Here is a 17,061-nt window from a genome sequence, read left to right on the forward strand (position 1 = left end):
TGATAGGATTACTGTGTAGAAAGAATTTGGTGCTGAGTAAGAGAAACAATGAGGCTTAGGAGGCGCATGGGATGACAAGAATACGATGAAATTAACGAATAAGGAGTTACATGTGTTTAATCTAAGTATATTAGTGGGTATCTTTCTTGTAACTTTCTAGATGATGTGGGCTGTGTGGGGTGACTACGGGAAGGGGGGGTACTTTCCCGCAACCTATGTCCTTGCATATGCCGAAGTACCTCTATCCTGTAGGAGTTTGAGGAAGCCCCCTTTTATTTCCTCTTTCTTGGATTAATTCCCCATAGGGATGGATCGACAACCAGACATGAGAATAACCTAGCGCCATCGCGCTTGGCTTCTTCGCTCACCAATGGCGCGGGTTCATATCCCTTTGATCGACGTAGAGACGCAGGGATACTGACGGACATTCTCCATATTACCATTTTTGCCTGCAACCTTGCACGAGTGAATCAGGTCCACCTGGTTTCCTTTCAAGAAGCAATCGACAGGAACCAAGCGGCCAAGAATGTTACTTTCAACAAAGCATGATTGCAGTGTTGGTTGGTCAAATTGTCATTTAAAAGTTCGTGACTCTCCTTAACTCCTCTCTGAGCCCATATGCTGGTCGGTCTGTGATATCATCACACTCATTGTTTTAATATAAGTTTCGATATTACTTCCGGTACTTCGAACTAGCCACCCTTTAGTCTTTCGTTAAAAAGCATTGCTGTTATTTCGTCAATATGCGTATTTCTTCTCTCTTAGCTACCGTGGCCGGCGCCAGTACCGCATCGGCGGGCGTGATGCGGATCGCGGCTAACACCCTGGCCTGGAATTGGACGGTGACAGAATGGGGCGCTGGTTGCTCGAAGGGAGCATGCTCCTATGGTAAATTCCTAAGAGTTCCGATTATCCCACCCTCTTTGCTTATTTATTCATTTTAGATTTCAACGTGACTGGTATTGGGAATGGCACGGCGCACCCTGCCAAACCGTCGTTCAAGGCGTACTGTAACGGACAAGGCGAGGGTGCCGACTACAGAGCTTGTACTAATCTCGAGGATTCGGGAACCGAATATTCTGTCGTTGCAAAGCTCCTCTTGCCGAATAATGCGACCAATGAAACGCACTCTCGACCTCAGATTCAAGTCAGCCTCAAGTTTACTGACCTGAACACATCGTCGACCTGGTGGAATTATACCGGAAAGGCCGAGACCAAGTACAACCAATTCGCCGGGCCACGTATGAACTTCACCATTGCCCCTGATACCATCTTCGGCGCAGCGTAGAGTTCAGGGATTTAGGGATGGCCGTAAATGACGTATCAAGTGCGACATTTCGATATGGTAGCGTTGGGCTGTCAGCATGGCCAAAGAAACACTCGTGCGTCGCGGATCGGGATTACCTATCGACGGCAACGGAACACGACCTATATCGACCAGGGACGACAATCGACGCCTGGGTTGAGATAGTCGTACGCATCGAGGGGTTAGTCTACCCGGAGCTGGAACAAACTGCTAAGAACGTCCTTGTTCGATCATCTTCCAACTAAGGAGTTGCGATACTCCAACTTCTAGAGCCCGCATCCTGAGACGGAGCCATCTATATCCCTGTTCTCGGATTCTATTCTTCTGGACGACCGTCCAAATATTAGGGATTCATTGACTTGGCTGATCTTGCCTAGCTCTCCTATCTTGTATCACAAGAGTGCATGTTTGCGAGTCCCCAAACATACTTGTCCTCGTACATATGGAGGAAAAGAGGGTTGAACTGTCGTCATGGAAATTTGTTCGACCGAACATATCATGTACTTAATGATAATCAATAATATCAAGTCTTGAGTCTCACTTGTACTATCAGGACAAGACACACGCCGATTACCTGCCTTTGTATTACGTTGGCAGGTTGGCTCGTTGGGTATAGATTCGTTGTGCTGTCTGGTGGAAACACTTGGAGATCACTATAGACCTTCTGAAGAGCGGGGAAGCAACTGCAGTACGGATCCCCAGTTTAGCTCTATTATAAAGCCACACGGTGTAAACAGTCTTTATCGAACATCTTGTACTTCCAAGTTGTATAGCTACATCATACTAGGTACACGTAGCATGCATTCGGAACATCCGTAGAAGCTATTTTAACTAACTAGATGATACTGCATTCCCGAATCACACACGGATAATTGTAATAAGTGAGAATAGCTTCATCTTCGTTACCCACTATATACTTGACGTTCCGTGGGATCGGTAGCAGGTACATTAGAGGTATCCAAATGTATACAGTGCCTACCGGATTATGTATGTATGTCCCTACAGTACGTACCTATACTTACTTTGTGCAACCCTTCCATTTCCACCACATCCGACTCTGACTGCTGCCTGCTGCCTGCCCTAAATTAGGATATACTTAGGTACACGCTTAGCCTTACGCAAGTTGCTGTGGCTTGTGGCTTTGCCAAGGTAGCCAAGACCAAGACCCAGGGGGGAAATAAAGAAATTACGTCGGTGTCGCAGCAGTAACAATTGCGGCGCTTGCCCCCCTCCCCCGCCGAAACCTCCTATACGTTTTCTAATGTTGGCCCTTACTTTCTGACTTCCTACCCGAAGGTAGCCTGATCTAGGCAGTACACATTTGAGCTTTGAGAGCTTCTCATCATCATTTACATAAACTGCACTATATCGAAATCCGGTAACCTTTCCTCAAGTCTTTGCTACATACATAACGATTGCAGGTAATTCCGCAAGACCGGTACGCGAAAACATCGTGAATTGTCATTTTGTTATTCAACCATTTTGTCCAATCAACCGTCACTACCGACTCCCTAAGTCCGGATCTATTGGTCATGAACGTCATCAAGCTTCAGAGGTACTTTTTCAAGAGCTAATTTTCTAATTTTCTTTTTTTGTCGCCAAGCTAATCGATTATCACCAGGAAATATCCTCAATTCGAACAAGGTGACATCTTCTCCTTAACGGACGCTTTCCGCAGACTCGATGTCGACGACAAAGGTTACCTCGACGAAGCTACTGCCATCAAGGCTACTCAGCAAAGCGAGCGACAGCCATACGATGTTGTGAGACAAGCCCTGAAAGAAGTTGACCTTGACTCTTCGAGGAGGGTCGAACTCGAAGATTATGTCGGCGTGAGTAGTAGATGGTTCCGCGATAACCCCCGCTTATAGTGCTGATATTCGTTAAGTTGATCGCAAAGCTGCGCGAATCGTCTCCCGCACAACGACGCATGAATACCGGTGGCGCCGCGCCATCTTCTCCGGCAGGTGTTGTAGCTCAGAGGACAGGTGGACATTCCTCCAAAGCAAGCATCGGCAAGATCCATGTACAAGGCTCTAGTGCCAACGTCACTCACACTATCAACGAGGATGAGCGAACCGAATTCACTCGCCACATCAACGCCGTATTGGCTGGTGATCCTGATATTGGGAGCCGGTTGCCCTTCCCAACCGACACCTTCGAGATGTTTGACGAGTGCAAAGATGGTCTTGTACTTGCTAAACTTATCAATGACAGCGTCCCGGACACGATCGACGAACGTGTAATGAATGTCCCCGGCAGGAAGATCAAGAAATTGAATGCGTTCCATATGACAGAGAACAACAACATAGTCATCGAATCTGCTAAAGGTATTGGGTGTTCCGTCGTCAATATTGGTAGCGGTGATATCATAGAGGTCCGCGAGCATTTGATTCTAGGTCTGATTTGGCAGATCATCCGCCGAGGTCTCCTAGGAAAGATTGATATCAAACTTCACCCCGAACTTTACAGATTACTCGAGGACGACGAGACGCTAGAACAGTTTCTACGATTACCGCCAGAACAGATCCTTCTAAGATGGTTCAACTACCATCTCAAGGCAGCCGGCTGGCAACGCCGAGTCGGTAATTTCTCGACCGACGTGAAGGATGGAGAGAATTACACAGTTCTGCTAGCACAGATTGGACGGGATTACGGCTGTAGCAGAGCTCCTCTTCAAACGCGCGATTTATTGCAACGGGCGGAACAAGTATTGGTTGACGCCGACAAGCTTGGTTGCCGAAAGTTCTTAACGCCTACCTCCCTCGTGGCAGGAAATCCTAAGCTCAACCTAGCTTTTGTTGCCAACTTGTTCAACACCCATCCAGCTCTAGACCCGATTACTGAAGAGGAGAAGCAAGAGGTAGAAGACTTCGATGCTGAAGGTGAACGGGAAGCTCGAGTGTTCACATTGTGGATGAATAGTCTGGACGTACAACCAGCGGTCGTTTCCTTCTTCGACGATCTTCGCGACGGCTCTATTCTATTACAAGCTTACGACAAGGTTATCAAGGGATCAGTAAACTGGAGACACGTAAACAAGAGGCCTGCCCATGGTGGCGAGTTGATGAGATTCAAGGCCATTGAGAACACAAACTATGCTATCGAACTTGGCAAACAGAATGGATTCTCCCTTGTTGGAATTCAGGGTGCGGATATCACTGATGGGACCAAGCTGCTCACGTTGGGTCTCGTCTGGCAGCTCATGCGAAAGGATATAACCCTGACGCTCTCAGCTTTAGCACAACGTCTTGGGAAGCGGGAGATCACTGATGCCGAGATGGTGAGATGGGCTAATGAAATGTCTCGTAAAGGAGGCCGAAATTCGTCGGTCCGGTCCTTCAAGGACCCCGCTATCGGCAGCGGTATTTTCTTCCTAGACGTCCTAAACGGCATGAAGAGTAGCTATGTTGATTATGACCTTGTCACCCCTGGTCAGACTGATGAAGACGCATACTTGAATGCCAAGCTTAGTATCAGCATTGCCAGAAAGATGGGTGCAACTATCTGGCTGGTCCCCGAGGATATCTGCCAAGTCCGGAGTAGACTGGTTACCACATTTATCGGTAAGATGCCCAGTCTTTCAAACTGAGAGCGACGAAATTATTGCTAACTATGGGTTATAGGTTCTCTTATGGCAACTCACGAGAAGATGCAGTAGATGGAAATTCCGTTTTCCGTTTCTCTCACAACGCAATGAATGAGCGAAGGGTCTAGGTTACTGGAAAAGTTAGGGAGAATCTGACGATGATACGTTTAAGCTTATTGCGTTGCCTATTAGCCTTACTAAGTTGCGAATGCAGTCTTCACTCAGGCATCGTTCCTTTATTTTATTTTATAGATCAGAAAATGAGTATATTCTTACATTGAGTGATTTATTTCTTGCCTTCCAGGTATGTAGATAGGTAACTATGTACCTACGTAGTATTTCTACGCCTATAAAAACACCTACCTAGGCTATTAGGTACTTATAGATGTACCTATAAGTTGACTGCATTTTCGAAGTTTGTAGGCGTTATGCAGTGTAACGGTGCCCCGCCCTTTTGTCACCAACGGTCCGTCAGTTATAGGAGGATGACAATCATATTACGTCGAATGTTCCTGCTGTCCGAGGCTGACGGAGATGCTATTGTTAAACTAAAAGAAGGAACAAAGACATTGATTTAAAGTCGGGTTTTGCTGATATGGATTTACATTTATAGGTATTGATTATTACCACGCTAGCCTCCTACTAGGCAATACGAAACATACCTACTACTGTTATTCCAACCTCTTCTAGCGGTTCTTCCTAGCCCCTCTAATAAAGATCTTATATTTATTCCGACGTCGCCGGTCAGATCGGCATAGCTCAGGCTTTCAATCAAGGAGTTTATTAAATAGGTACCTTAGTTAGGAACCTAGGTAATCAATCATCCAATCTTCCAATATTCCTATCATCGGGCTCCAACCGGGTTATACGGAAGCTTTGTTACCTAGTACTTAAAACGAGAACGATTTCGCCCGGTTGCGCCGACCGTGCTGAAATCAGGTGGCGACACAGAAGACTGGACACGATCCGAATGAACGAGATCATCAAGTGAATTGTGGTTTATGATTCGACAAGTCCAGGCACTGTAACCATATAAATGGCCACATCCCGAACATCCATTCATAATTAATAATAATAAAGTTGACAATCCCCTTGAACCCCATTCAGCTTCCCATCTCTTTCTATCGAGACAAGCAGCCCATCTACTTATACTCTTAGTACCGAGGGTTCCGGTCAATTGCTATTATATTATAGCTATTAATTAAACTCGTTCTCCACTATACCGGTGTCTGACTGTAGTCAGAGACTCTCGCCGTTTTGGAGATAGGTAAATATGTCTTCAGCAGAGGGGCCCCGACCGGCTGAACACAATCCCGATCCGATTTCTAGAGGCTTCAATGCTTATGACGGACACTCTAAACATGAAACGCAGCACCCAACCGCTCTAGCGGAAGCTTTGAGGGCTGTACATCACCCGCCAGATACGCCGTCGGATAGCAACAGTGATTCAGGTTATGAGGCTAGGGACAATCTACCGCAACCGGTCCTATTACGACGCAGGGCAGAGCTAGACTCATATGACAATTCAGCATCGGATACGCCCGAGATCCTACCGCTAGATAATCCAGAACTCAATCAAAAGTCAAGCTCCGAGCAGCTTCATCAATCATTGTCCGCCCCCGAGTTTCGTTCTTCGGCCAAGGGAAAGAAAACCTACGTGGTGGCTAGTGATGACGCAGAACTCCGGGAAATTCTAAGGAGGGGTTTGGAAAGGGTAAGTACCAATTTTATATACCTTTAGGCAACGCTAAAATTATGAGTATGATAGGAGAAAGAGAAGTTATCACCAAGTCGAGGTGAGAAACTTCGTGACATGGTTTTCACTAGGCAGTTCTCGGCTTTCGACAGGCAAAACCAGGATACTGCGAATAGCCCATTTCACGGCTTTTATGTTCTTTTCTGGATCGGCTTGGCCATCTATATCATTAAGATGGGAGCGGAGAATTGGAGGAAAACAGGAAACCCACTAGGCACCAATGAGATTATGAAGTCTATGTTTCGAAGAGATGGTAAGTCTATATCCTAGAAAACCAACCACTATATCTGGTATGATATGCAACGATTAACCATTGACATAGTGGTTGTCCTCTTGTTCTCCGATGGAGTCATGTGCGGCATGACTGGGGTGAGTTGGCTTATTCAACGCCTCGTATTCCTTCATTATATCGATTGGAATAGATCAGGCTGGGTACTACAAAACGTGAGTTGCATCATAGCTTATACCTAATGCCTCTTTAATTAACCATTTTTATAGATATGGCAAACCTTTTTCATCGCAAGTGTGGTTGGCCTCACGCTTGTGAGGGACTGGCCATGGACGCGTAAGAAACCTTACCAGCACCAATGTCTCCTTTATCCTCTTAACCAAGTCGCCGGTGGTGCCCCTTGTTGAACCCTGAAACTCCGAAACAAGAATATGTGCTAATTATTTTCTATTACAGATACTGTCTTCTTCGTTCTCCACGGCCTTGTGATGTTAATGAAGCAGCATTCCTATGCCTTCTATAACGGCCACCTTTCATCGGTATATAAAAAACGCCGAGTGAGTATATACCCTTATTTTACCGATGGTGTCACTCCTTGTATAACCCACTCGAAACACTCCTTTTCACTATTATTTCGCTAATCTATGGATCCCTAGAGCCTCTTGCTGAAGTTGAAACAACTAGAGAGTATCTCGCCAGTCACATCTCCTTCGCTCACAAGCCCGCGTGTTTCTACTCTGTCCACATCTCACCTCGCCCACCCTCCGTCTGCAGATGAGTACCATGAAAGGCGGCATTCATTGTCAAAATCTAGATCGGCCGATAAAGATGATATTGAGAATATATTCCATGCAATCGAAGCAGCGGACCCGCTCGATATGGAACAATTACAAGTCTTCGAGAGACTGATAAAGTGGGAGGCTGATGCACTCACGGATGAGCTCCGGGGCAAAGCGACGGACCCAACACATTATTATCCAAACAACCTTACATTCTGGAATCATTACGAATATATTGTATTGCCTACCGTTGTATATGAGCTGCAGTATCCTCGGTCTGAGACTATCGATTGGTCATACGTGGCTGAGAAAACTTGTGCTCTTTTCGGTATTATATTTGTTATGATCATGATCTCCCAAGCTTCTATCTACCCCGTCGTGATGAGAACTGTATCCATGAAGGAGGCAGGTTGGACAGTTGCTCAGAGGTTTCGAGAATTCCCATGGTTATTGAGTGACCTTATTTTCCCTTTCATGATGGAGTACCTAGTAAGCATCCACCCTCACTTTGGCTAATATTCTCTATTCAATTGGTCACGTCGCTTACTGTTTTTTTCTAGCTGGCTTGGTATTTGATCTGGGAGACAGTCCTTAATATACTCGCCGAGCTTACTTCCTTTGCGGATAGAAGCTTCTATGACGCGTGGTGGAACTCCGGTATGTTGGAACCTATCAACTCATACAACTTTGAAATTTGTCTATATCTATGTATGAGGTTACTCACATCTATGTAGTTTCCTGGGACCAATACGCACGCGACTGGAACCGTCCTGTCCACAATTTTCTCCTACGACACGTATATCACAGTTCAATCTCATCCATGCGAGTTAACAAGCATACTGCAACACTCATCACGTTCTTCCTGTCAGCTTGCGTTCACGAGCTTGTCATGTGGTGTATATTCAAGAAACTTCGCGGTTATCTGCTTATTTTGCAGATGTGCCAACTCCCACTCGTGAGAATGAGCCGGACGAAGTGGCTTCGCAACCAGAAGACGGTGGGAAATATGATATTTTGGATCGGGATCTTCACTGGACCTAGTTTACTGTGTAGTTTGTACTTGATCCTCTGATATACTGCGCACTGTATATATTGGCGTTATAGAGGGCACCGGAAGCGAGAGCAAATGACATTATGGTGTGCTTGAGACTAGATACATTGGGAAGGACTAGGGGCACTTGGAGTTCAAGGTGTTATATTAACTTCGGTATTAAAGTATGAGACTATGTCTTCGGTAGAAGCGGTATTTGTCGCTATTCTCCCCTAAATCTACGATTGGGTTATGAGGTTCCTCTACCCTAGCTGCCTAGGTACCTAGGACCTAGGTACTGCGAGATAACTCAAGAAATAAATAAACCGTAATAATAATCGCTACAACTGATTGAAACACGCTTTTGGATACCTGTATTTACCTCGGGTAAGCAAGTTGGTAGTGGCTAGAGTGAATAGTATTAGGGAACATTGATTGGATCGAGGTTCTCGAAAATTCTCATACGGTTGGGTATTTGATGACATACATATTTTGTAGAACGGGAACCAGAATATGTTGATATTTCAGGTTATTCCTATCAGTTAGGTAGGGCTCGTCTTACCTCTCACGCTTACACATTATGTTCCGTAATGCTATCCCGACTTTATGGCTCATGCAGCGCTTATGCAGCACATCAGGTTTTGCAAATTTGGTGATATCAGCATACCTCAGACTGTCGCATAATACTAACTAGAGGTGTTATAATTAATATATACTGGGTAAGCAAGCTAGTAATTGTTGAATTTGACAGACTAGTGTCAAAAAAGTTGATAGTTGAAACATGCAAACAATATGCTTATTCAAAGACCGTCTATAACCTTGAAGACTATAACACTGTTTTCGGAAACTGTAGCCTTTAAGACGAGGAACCAATCAGAAGACCGAAATACTAATATACCTAATTGTACCAATGCTTCTATGAATGAGCATGAACGACTGTCTGCCAGCTCCGTGTTACTTTCTACTTTACGATTGAATAAACTGTACTTCACTGTAACTTCTCAGTTTAAGATAGAGAAGAGATACTTGCAGGCACCTTTCCCTTGTTCATGTACAAACATATAGAAAGAACCCATAGAAAGAACAATGGAAGACCACTAACCACGCAGCTACGTCATCGAATCATAGCGCCATGCAAATGTTTCTGCTCTTACCAACTGAATTGACACTGTATAGAAAGGCAATGACAGCTAATGTTGTTTCCCCCGATAATTTGCCGTTCCCCTTTGAAAGCAAATTTTATGGTTTCAGCCAACCACTGGCCAACTTCAACTCTTTCCGCGAACTAATCCTACCATTAGTCCTTCATCAATTTCATCGCTAAACACGCGACCTTGATGATCAACTCTTGCCTCTTCGACTTGAAACTTCGTCGGGGCTTTCCTTTTTCTCACTTTTCTCTCATCAACCCATTTTTCATTCAATCCTCTTCTTACTCTTAAAAGTATCTAGTAGCCATCATGTCTCGAGGTGGTACTACTCTGTACGTGACTGGCTTCAGCCACGGTACGCGTGCTAGAGACCTCGCCTACGAATTCGAACGGTATGTCCTATAATCCTCGTCGGTGAATCGATCGACCGTCCTACGGATGCGGTGTCCGATGTCACCTGCCTTCTCCTCGTCCTCACCCCGACCTCGCTTCGTCGTTCTCGGCTTCGTTCGAGTCCTCGATCCGTCTTCTTGTCTACGCTTCTGCCTTCCACGCCCTCCGTATCCATCTCAGCATTCCATCTATTTCGATCGAGCGGTCGTATAGCGTCAGAAATACTTAGATCCATCGTTCCACGTCCCCCTAACCATCGCGATGGGAATTCGAAAATTGTTGCACTCGATGCAAATATAAATATATATCATATATCATTGGGAAAGTTACCTTTTCGGCGTGTTTGCTGACATCAAACTTCTTTAGCTATGGTCGTCTTGTCCGCTGTGATATTCCAGCACCACGATCTGCGTCTAGTAGACTGTAAGTGAAACCAATCTAACATCACCACAACTGTTCGATTCTGACTGAAACTTCTAGGTTTGCTTTCGTGGAGTATGAAGATCGTCGTGATGCTGATGATGCGTACCATGAGATGCATAACAAGCGCATCGGTCGTGATGATCTTCTGAAAATTGAGGTGAGTTGTCTTGACAACTATCTATTTGCTTCATGAGTATTGATAACTAACAAATATGTAGTGGGCTCGTACTCCTCCTTCTGCGTCCTGGCGATTCGATAGTGGTCGTGACCGTGAGCGACGCGACCGTGGAGCTAGATCCCCACGCCGCGGACGTTCTCCGTCACCCCGTCGTAGCACTCGTGATTACTCTCCTCGTAAGGACGATCGACGAGACCGCGACCGCGATTACGACCGTGACCGTCGTGACACGCGTGACCGCTCTCGCAGTCCGGATACTCGGTATGGATCCATGTCTCCTATCACTGACCCGACTCAGTCCTCGATCGAGTTGAAGCTTACAGTCAAACCCGATAGTGACCGCGACCGTGACGACAGAGACGACCGCGACCGCCGTGACAATGGCACCAATGGCGATGACCGAAAGGGTAAGTGCATCTTCATTTTGAACGCAACGGACAACGTGCTAACGATTGGTATAGCTGTCGATAGCCCTCCGCCCCAACACGAGGACCTGGACGTTGCAGAGTGATAAGTATAACTGGCCTGGCTATCTTACACTGCGACGGCGAGTCGCATCAGCAACGTGTGAAACATTAAAAAGTTCTCCTATGTCACACGGGTGTTTGGTAATTGCTTTTCTACATTGGGCTGTAACTCATCTTTTAGTTTCGATTTCATCGACCGACGTACGAGGCAGTTATCCGACTATTAATTGAAAGACTGAATCCGGAAACGATGCCACTGAGACCGTGAGGATTTTCTATTTGAGACAGCAAAAAGGTTACTAGGTGGATCATGAATGCAGCTAGGTAGCCAGATATGTGCCTAAACGACGAGGTTTTCTCCAGCTAGGTAGTTAGTCAACTTCATAGTTTAAGGCGAATGCAATGCAGTTCTTCTGATTTCGTATTCTAGTAGTTGGCGTTGTAAATCCAGTCCTCTTTGGTATTCACATAATAGCTAAAACCATAGGTAACTATACATATAATATGTTGTTACTTCACCTCCCTGCTCTTCACTCCAAGACTCAATTCCTCAATTGTTATAATATAATCTAAATAGTAAAGCTATCCGAACCTGGAAGACAGCTTTATCAAGTATATTGCATGTTTAGAGCTTCATCTAGAGGCTAGAGCTATCCACGCTAACACGTACTCGTCCTAGACCTCTAATGCGAAGAAGCTTTGTTAACCTTAATGTATGCATTATGCTATGATAATTATGTATGTACATACATACATGTGGGCATTAATGGAGAAGCTACATAGGTATGTAACCAACCAGAAAATACGTATTAAAATGAAGATCTCATGCATATTCAAGTCGAATGACAGCTGTACCCAATCTTGCCAGACCTCCCTCATGTCTAGTCACGTCATAATAGCACAAGGATCAACGGATGTAAGGAGGAATACGTCCTCTTACAGTGCATTGTCGTGCTCGATGCAGAGAATCCTCAAACCTAGAGTTGATTCCGTAAGACCTGAGCCTTGTATTGGCCTACTAGATGCATCAATGTTCCGCTTTGTCCAAGCTCTACGGGGCTGATCTCAATGCCGAGGATCAACTCGAAGGACAATTCTGTTCTATCCTACCTACCTACCTCACTGTTATAAATTTAGTTGTACGCTCATAGAATATGTTTATTCGCTTGAATTCTTGGAACCTAGAAACTGATGGATGTTCCTTTCTGTAGGTACTCGTTTGAATTTAGTTGAAGTTCAACGGCTTCGTAAAATCTAAATGTCAGTAAAATATTAATACGTAATATAGTATATGGGTCCTTGCTAAATCCCATCTAGGTCCTCCTAATTTCTTCTAATACTATTAGCATCTTAATTTTTAATATTAATAGATGCATAAATAGCAAGGTGCTACGGTCACTTGCAGTTAATATTTGTCAGTAAAAAAGTCTCAGGTGAGTTCAGCAAGTGACTTCCAAGTTCCCAAGGTTCCCCCTCTCCTTAAGACCCAAATCCAAATTTTCTCCAAGTTCCGACTGGCCGACTTCCTTCCCGTTCAACCACTCAAACCTTAGCAACTGCGTCCTGCCATCCTATCTTTCGTAGCTTAAAATTCCTAGCTCTTAAGCTTTTCTTCTCCTTCTCACCCCTTTGGTCTTTTCATTCGTCTCGCCGTTAAAGTATCATATCGTATACGCTCGCTTTCTTCTTCCGCAATAAAGTGGTATTGATCTATAGCATATATCCAAGAGGTGGAACGATCATGAGTGCTCTATGTAACTTGGTCAATTCGATGATCTGACCAAACGGAACATAGAGCGACGCGCCTGAGCAAACCACCTCTGGAGGTTATTTGGGAATCCTGCGCAGTTACCGCCGTCACCTATGTTTGCCCTCGATAGCCCGACCAACAAGCTCGACTATGTCGCCCGCATCGTCAAGCTATTCTCGATAGAAATCACATTGTCGCCATAATCGTCATATCCGAAAAATATCTCTTTCCCGATATACATGCACAAGTATCAGCCGCGCGCAAAATTCTCGGCCCCCTGCTTCAGCCTCGTGCGAATTACACGCCGCCTGCTCCCTTCCGTTGCGCCGACCGACTTCCTCTCGTCTTCTTGGTCTTCTTGCGGCTGAGGTTCCAATATGGCTGCTGTATGTCTCCTCCGTTTTAATTGTAGCATGGCCTTTCAATTGGGAAAGAAAAACGGGACACGTATTAGTAGCAGCAGCTTACTGAAACCCTCCAGAGCTCGGAAGACGTCAAGGCTAAATACGCCGATGGAAACAAAGGCAGCCAATTCAACGATTTCGTTTCACAACCGGTAGTCGCTGCTTTCTGCGCCGGTGGTGTCGCCGGTGCCGTATCGCGGACAGTCGTATCCCCTCTCGAGCGTCTAAAAATTCTTTTTCAAGTACAAAGTGCTGGTCGCAATGAATATAAACTATCAGTAGGAAAGGCGCTTGCCAAGATGTGGAGGGAAGAAGGCTGGAGAGGTTTTATGGCTGGTAACGGAACCAATTGTATTCGTATCGTCCCCTACTCTGCGGTGCAGTTCGGCAGCTATAATCTCTACAAGCGGGTGAGTTCTTTACGCACACTGTTATATACGTTGCAACTCAATCCAGGCTGTGATGGATGCACGATGCCTACTATGAAGAGAGGCAATTGCAAGTTAACCCAACTAACAACAATCGCAGCACTTCTTCGAGAAGTACCCCGGAGCCCCTTTGTCTCCTTTTGAGAGGCTTATCTGCGGTGGCATCGCGGGAATCACCTCTGTCTTCTTCACGTACCCGCTTGACATCGTGCGAACTCGACTATCTATTCAATCGGCATCATTCGCGGCGCTCGGTCATACAACGAAGGAGAAGCTACCAGGAATGTGGACCACGATGTCGGTGATGTATAAAGAAGAGGGCGGCGTACCGGCATTATATCGTGGTATAATACCTACTGTTGCTGGAGTGGCTCCATATGTGAGTTTTTAGTTTTCACATGCGGTGCTATACCCATGTAAGTAAGGGTTGCTAACGGTGTCTTAGGTAGGATTGAACTTCATGACATATGAATTCGTCCGTAAGGTTCTGACTCCCGAAGGCGATCAGAACCCTAGCGCGGCACGAAAGCTCCTTGCTGGCGCCGTATCTGGTGCTGTTGCCCAAACTTGCACATATCCATTGTGAGTACTATATTCGCTCTCATATTGGTTCGTGACATGATTCCCTAACAGAGACCCAGTGACGTACTGCGACGGAGATTTCAAATCAACACTATGTCTGGCATGGGCTATAAATATAAATCGATAGGCGATGCTGTCAGAGTGATAATATCACAGGAAGGCCCGCGCGGGTTGTATAAGGGCCTTATCCCGAACCTACTCAAGGTTGCTCCTAGTATGGCTGCTAATTGGCTGAGTTTTGAAGTCACTAGAGATTTTTTGGTTGGCCTGAAGCCAGAGCCGGTGGTCCTATAGATGGAAAGGAGCTGAATTCTAGTTGGATACCTTTATTTTTCTAGACTACATTCGGGCTGTACTTCACACTACGTTTTTAGATATGCACTATGGTTGTGCAGGACTCCTGCCTACCTAGCTGGGTAGGTAGTGAGAAGTGGAATGGCGTCGGTGCTCCTTGGTAACAGATGCGACATGCGGAACAGCGTATCAAACATTAAAATAGGCAAGGGTACGAAGTAGATATAAACATATAGAGGAACATGGAAATCCAGGTTTAGCTAGCTGAGATGGTAAAATGGATTGCGCAGAGTAACCTGAGCTATATTCATGTCACATAAGTACGGCTGGGAGTTTATCGGCATGAGCAGTCTGAGGTCGTCATCCTATTGGGGTAGCGTCGAGACAACGTTTTATATAGAAAAGTACAGCGAATTTGAAAGATTTTCAACTTATTGGACACTATTCCTCGTTACTTATTGAATGGATAGGTACTAGGTAGGTTATACATATAATACACGTTTGATATTTACGAATGTAGGAATGGATTCAATCAACTGTACAAAGTACCTATATGTACCTAGGTATCTAGGTACACAGTACTAAGGTACCAAATTCATTGTAGACCTACTAGGTACTTACATAATCATACATATCTTTATCCGGCGCTTGGACCAAGCGATTAAAGTTCTCATGTTTATGTGGATCCACACTGACCAACCCTAACTGCCAGCTGACACCGCCCACTCGCACAAACTCGCTCCATCTATCTTTTATGATTTAGAACTTTTCGGTCCACTTGAGATTTTTTCCCAATCTTCAGTCAATACTAACCAACAGCACAACAGCTTTTCTTCTTCCCATCGACTCTCTTTCTTTTATTGCAAAGAGTCACCGTAAAGATGGGTACGTTTAATATTTATTTGGAGATGTCTATGCGAGTGGAAGTGTGAAAGGCGAGCTGTCGCAATGCAACTCGTCTTTCTCGCTGTCTGCGAACAATCAGGAATCATCCTCTGAGATGCGCCTGAAAGAGCATATTTGAACCAAAAAGCTGACCATGGCTTTTTCTCTGAATAGGTATTGATCTCGACCGTCACCACGTGCGCGGCACTCACCGCAAGGCACCCAAGAGCGACAATGTCTACCTCAAGCTCTTGGTGAAGCTATACCGCTTCCTGGCCCGTAAGTTATCAATCATAAATCATGTGTGCCATTCCGTTTATGATATAATACTAACTTAACAATTACTCTCTAGGCCGAACCGACTCCAGCTTCAACAAGGTTGTCCTGCGCCGCCTATTTATGTCCCGCACCAACCGACCCCCCGTTTCCCTCTCGCGCGTTAAGAGCCAGCTCTCCAAGGATCAGGAGGGAAAGATCATCGTTGTCATTGGCACCGTTACCGACGACAACCGCCTACTCGAGGTCCCGAAGGTCTCTATCGCTGCTCTTCGATTCACTGCCACGGCCCGTGCTCGCATTACCGCTGCCGGTGGCGAGGCATTGACCCTCGACCAGCTCGCACTACGCTCCCCTACTGGTAGCAACACCCTACTCCTCCGCGGCCCCAAGAACGCGCGTGAGGCTGTCAAGCACTTCGGCATGGGTCCTCACAAGCACAAGGTACGTTGACTTGGAAGCCATTTTACCTCATTTACGATATACTAATAATCTATAGAAACCCTATGTCGAATCCAAGGGCCGCAAGTTCGAGCGTGCTCGTGGTCGCAGACGGTCGCGTGGTTTCAAGGTCTAAGGGAAAATTGGGTTGGTTTAGGTCGTGCGTTACGTCTCTTCGGATATACCATGGAGGCAATTCTCAACCGGAAGAGATCTGCTTCGGGAGTGGATTCTGCATGGCTTGGCGTGATACGGAATTGCAAAATGAATTCATACAGAATAAGATGAATTACCACTGACAACACCAGTTGACCACTTTTCTACATAAACGATGACCGATGCCATTGAGTTTTTACACAATTTCTATGGGGCTGAGTAGCCATGTCGTAGGCCGCTAAATGATATGACACGAAACCGAAGCACCAATTCAAAAGCCTATTGTCTAGGTAGTTAAGTGATGCTAGATCGGAGGACCGCCTTGATATTTCTTAAAGTGCTCAGTTCTTGTGGAATTAGAACTAAAAGAAAGAATCACCTGACTCCACGTTTAAGCTGTTTGATGCCAAAATCATTTCGTCATAGCTAATTTCAACAAACGCCAACTTTCTTTAATTTAACTTTTGGGATGATTATATTTACCATAGCTAACGGACCAACTAGCCCTACAATCTAGATATATCTCTTCCATGGGCTTATCTAA

General features: G+C 45.4%; 6 protein-coding genes across 6 annotated transcripts; all 6 read left to right on the forward strand.

Moving 5' to 3' along the window:
• Positions 1–743: 743 nt before the first annotated feature.
• Positions 744–1,288, forward strand: GGS22DRAFT_187884 (uncharacterized protein; the record flags this gene model as incomplete). The annotated part of the gene is made up of 2 exons (XM_047964657.1): positions 744–888; positions 945–1,288. 2 exons carry the CDS (start codon positions 744–746, stop codon positions 1,286–1,288), a joined length of 489 nt encoding a protein of 162 aa, XP_047819433.1.
• A 1,120-nt stretch (positions 1,289–2,408) lies between these two features.
• On the forward strand, positions 2,409–5,197 carry GGS22DRAFT_161317 (calponin homology domain-containing protein). Its single transcript, XM_047961072.1, has 4 exons — positions 2,409–2,861; positions 2,928–3,138; positions 3,195–4,872; positions 4,933–5,197. The coding sequence occupies exons 1-4, from the start codon at positions 2,839–2,841 to the stop codon at positions 4,965–4,967; spliced, it is 1,947 nt and encodes a 648-aa protein (XP_047819434.1). The 5' UTR covers positions 2,409–2,838; the 3' UTR covers positions 4,968–5,197.
• A 228-nt stretch (positions 5,198–5,425) lies between these two features.
• Positions 5,426–9,017, forward strand: GGS22DRAFT_161318 (MBOAT family protein). The gene is made up of 8 exons (XM_047961073.1): positions 5,426–6,609; positions 6,664–6,904; positions 6,974–7,095; positions 7,150–7,216; positions 7,337–7,437; positions 7,537–8,148; positions 8,220–8,316; positions 8,394–9,017. Exons 1-8 carry the CDS (start codon positions 6,169–6,171, stop codon positions 8,729–8,731), a joined length of 2,019 nt encoding a protein of 672 aa, XP_047819435.1. The 5' UTR covers positions 5,426–6,168; the 3' UTR covers positions 8,732–9,017.
• A 927-nt stretch (positions 9,018–9,944) lies between these two features.
• Positions 9,945–11,718, forward strand: GGS22DRAFT_161321 (RNA-binding domain-containing protein). The gene is made up of 6 exons (XM_047961074.1): positions 9,945–10,232; positions 10,600–10,656; positions 10,714–10,813; positions 10,875–11,095; positions 11,171–11,241; positions 11,296–11,718. Exons 1-6 carry the CDS (start codon positions 10,150–10,152, stop codon positions 11,343–11,345), a joined length of 582 nt encoding a protein of 193 aa, XP_047819436.1. The 5' UTR covers positions 9,945–10,149; the 3' UTR covers positions 11,346–11,718.
• A 994-nt stretch (positions 11,719–12,712) lies between these two features.
• On the forward strand, positions 12,713–15,189 carry GGS22DRAFT_161325 (mitochondrial carrier). The gene is made up of 5 exons (XM_047961075.1): positions 12,713–13,437; positions 13,533–13,865; positions 13,984–14,262; positions 14,329–14,465; positions 14,525–15,189. Exons 1-5 carry the CDS (start codon positions 13,429–13,431, stop codon positions 14,757–14,759), a joined length of 993 nt encoding a protein of 330 aa, XP_047819437.1. The 5' UTR covers positions 12,713–13,428; the 3' UTR covers positions 14,760–15,189.
• Positions 15,190–15,428: 239 nt separating this feature from the next.
• On the forward strand, positions 15,429–16,958 carry GGS22DRAFT_161326 (60S ribosomal protein L18). Its single transcript, XM_047961076.1, has 4 exons — positions 15,429–15,644; positions 15,819–15,923; positions 15,997–16,364; positions 16,420–16,958. The coding sequence occupies exons 1-4, from the start codon at positions 15,641–15,643 to the stop codon at positions 16,495–16,497; spliced, it is 555 nt and encodes a 184-aa protein (XP_047819438.1). The 5' UTR covers positions 15,429–15,640; the 3' UTR covers positions 16,498–16,958.
• The last annotated feature ends 103 nt before the right edge of the window (positions 16,959–17,061 follow it).

The sequence above is a fragment of the Annulohypoxylon maeteangense genome (assembly GCF_022496945.1).
Source record: "Annulohypoxylon maeteangense strain CBS 123835 unplaced genomic scaffold GGS22scaffold_7, whole genome shotgun sequence".
NCBI lineage: Eukaryota > Fungi > Ascomycota > Sordariomycetes > Xylariales > Hypoxylaceae > Annulohypoxylon > Annulohypoxylon maeteangense.

What these genes read in the sequence shown, in the direction of transcription:
- GGS22DRAFT_161318 (XM_047961073.1), top strand. Translation starts at nt 6,169, where the DNA reads ATGTCTTCAGCAGAGGGGCCCCGACCGGCTGAACACAATCCCGATCCG. An exon ending in TAAGGAGGGGTTTGGAAAGG is followed by an intron (nt 6,610 to 6,663) that starts GTAAGTACCAAT and finishes TGAGTATGATAG; the next exon opens with GAGAAAGAGAAGTTATCACC. An exon ending in CAGGCTGGGTACTACAAAAC is followed by an intron (nt 7,096 to 7,149) that starts GTGAGTTGCATC and finishes CCATTTTTATAG; the next exon opens with ATATGGCAAACCTTTTTCAT.
- GGS22DRAFT_161317 (XM_047961072.1), top strand. Translation starts at nt 2,839, where the DNA reads ATGAACGTCATCAAGCTTCAGAG. An exon ending in AACTCGAAGATTATGTCGGC is followed by an intron (nt 3,139 to 3,194) that starts GTGAGTAGTAGA and finishes ATATTCGTTAAG; the next exon opens with TTGATCGCAAAGCTGCGCGA. An exon ending in ACTGGTTACCACATTTATCG is followed by an intron (nt 4,873 to 4,932) that starts GTAAGATGCCCA and finishes TATGGGTTATAG; the next exon opens with GTTCTCTTATGGCAACTCAC.
- GGS22DRAFT_161321 (XM_047961074.1), top strand. Translation starts at nt 10,150, where the DNA reads ATGTCTCGAGGTGGTACTACTCTGTACGTGACTGGCTTCAGCCACGGT. An exon ending in CGATCTGCGTCTAGTAGACT is followed by an intron (nt 10,657 to 10,713) that starts GTAAGTGAAACC and finishes TGAAACTTCTAG; the next exon opens with GTTTGCTTTCGTGGAGTATG. An exon ending in CAATGGCGATGACCGAAAGG is followed by an intron (nt 11,242 to 11,295) that starts GTAAGTGCATCT and finishes CGATTGGTATAG; the next exon opens with CTGTCGATAGCCCTCCGCCC.
- GGS22DRAFT_161325 (XM_047961075.1), top strand. An exon ending in TTGCTGGAGTGGCTCCATAT is followed by an intron (nt 14,263 to 14,328) that starts GTGAGTTTTTAG and finishes ACGGTGTCTTAG; the next exon opens with GTAGGATTGAACTTCATGAC. An exon ending in CAAACTTGCACATATCCATT is followed by an intron (nt 14,466 to 14,524) that starts GTGAGTACTATA and finishes ACAGAGACCCAG; the next exon opens with TGACGTACTGCGACGGAGAT.
- GGS22DRAFT_161326 (XM_047961076.1), top strand. An exon ending in GCTATACCGCTTCCTGGCCC is followed by an intron (nt 15,924 to 15,996) that starts GTAAGTTATCAA and finishes ATTACTCTCTAG; the next exon opens with GCCGAACCGACTCCAGCTTC. An exon ending in TGGGTCCTCACAAGCACAAG is followed by an intron (nt 16,365 to 16,419) that starts GTACGTTGACTT and finishes AATAATCTATAG; the next exon opens with AAACCCTATGTCGAATCCAA.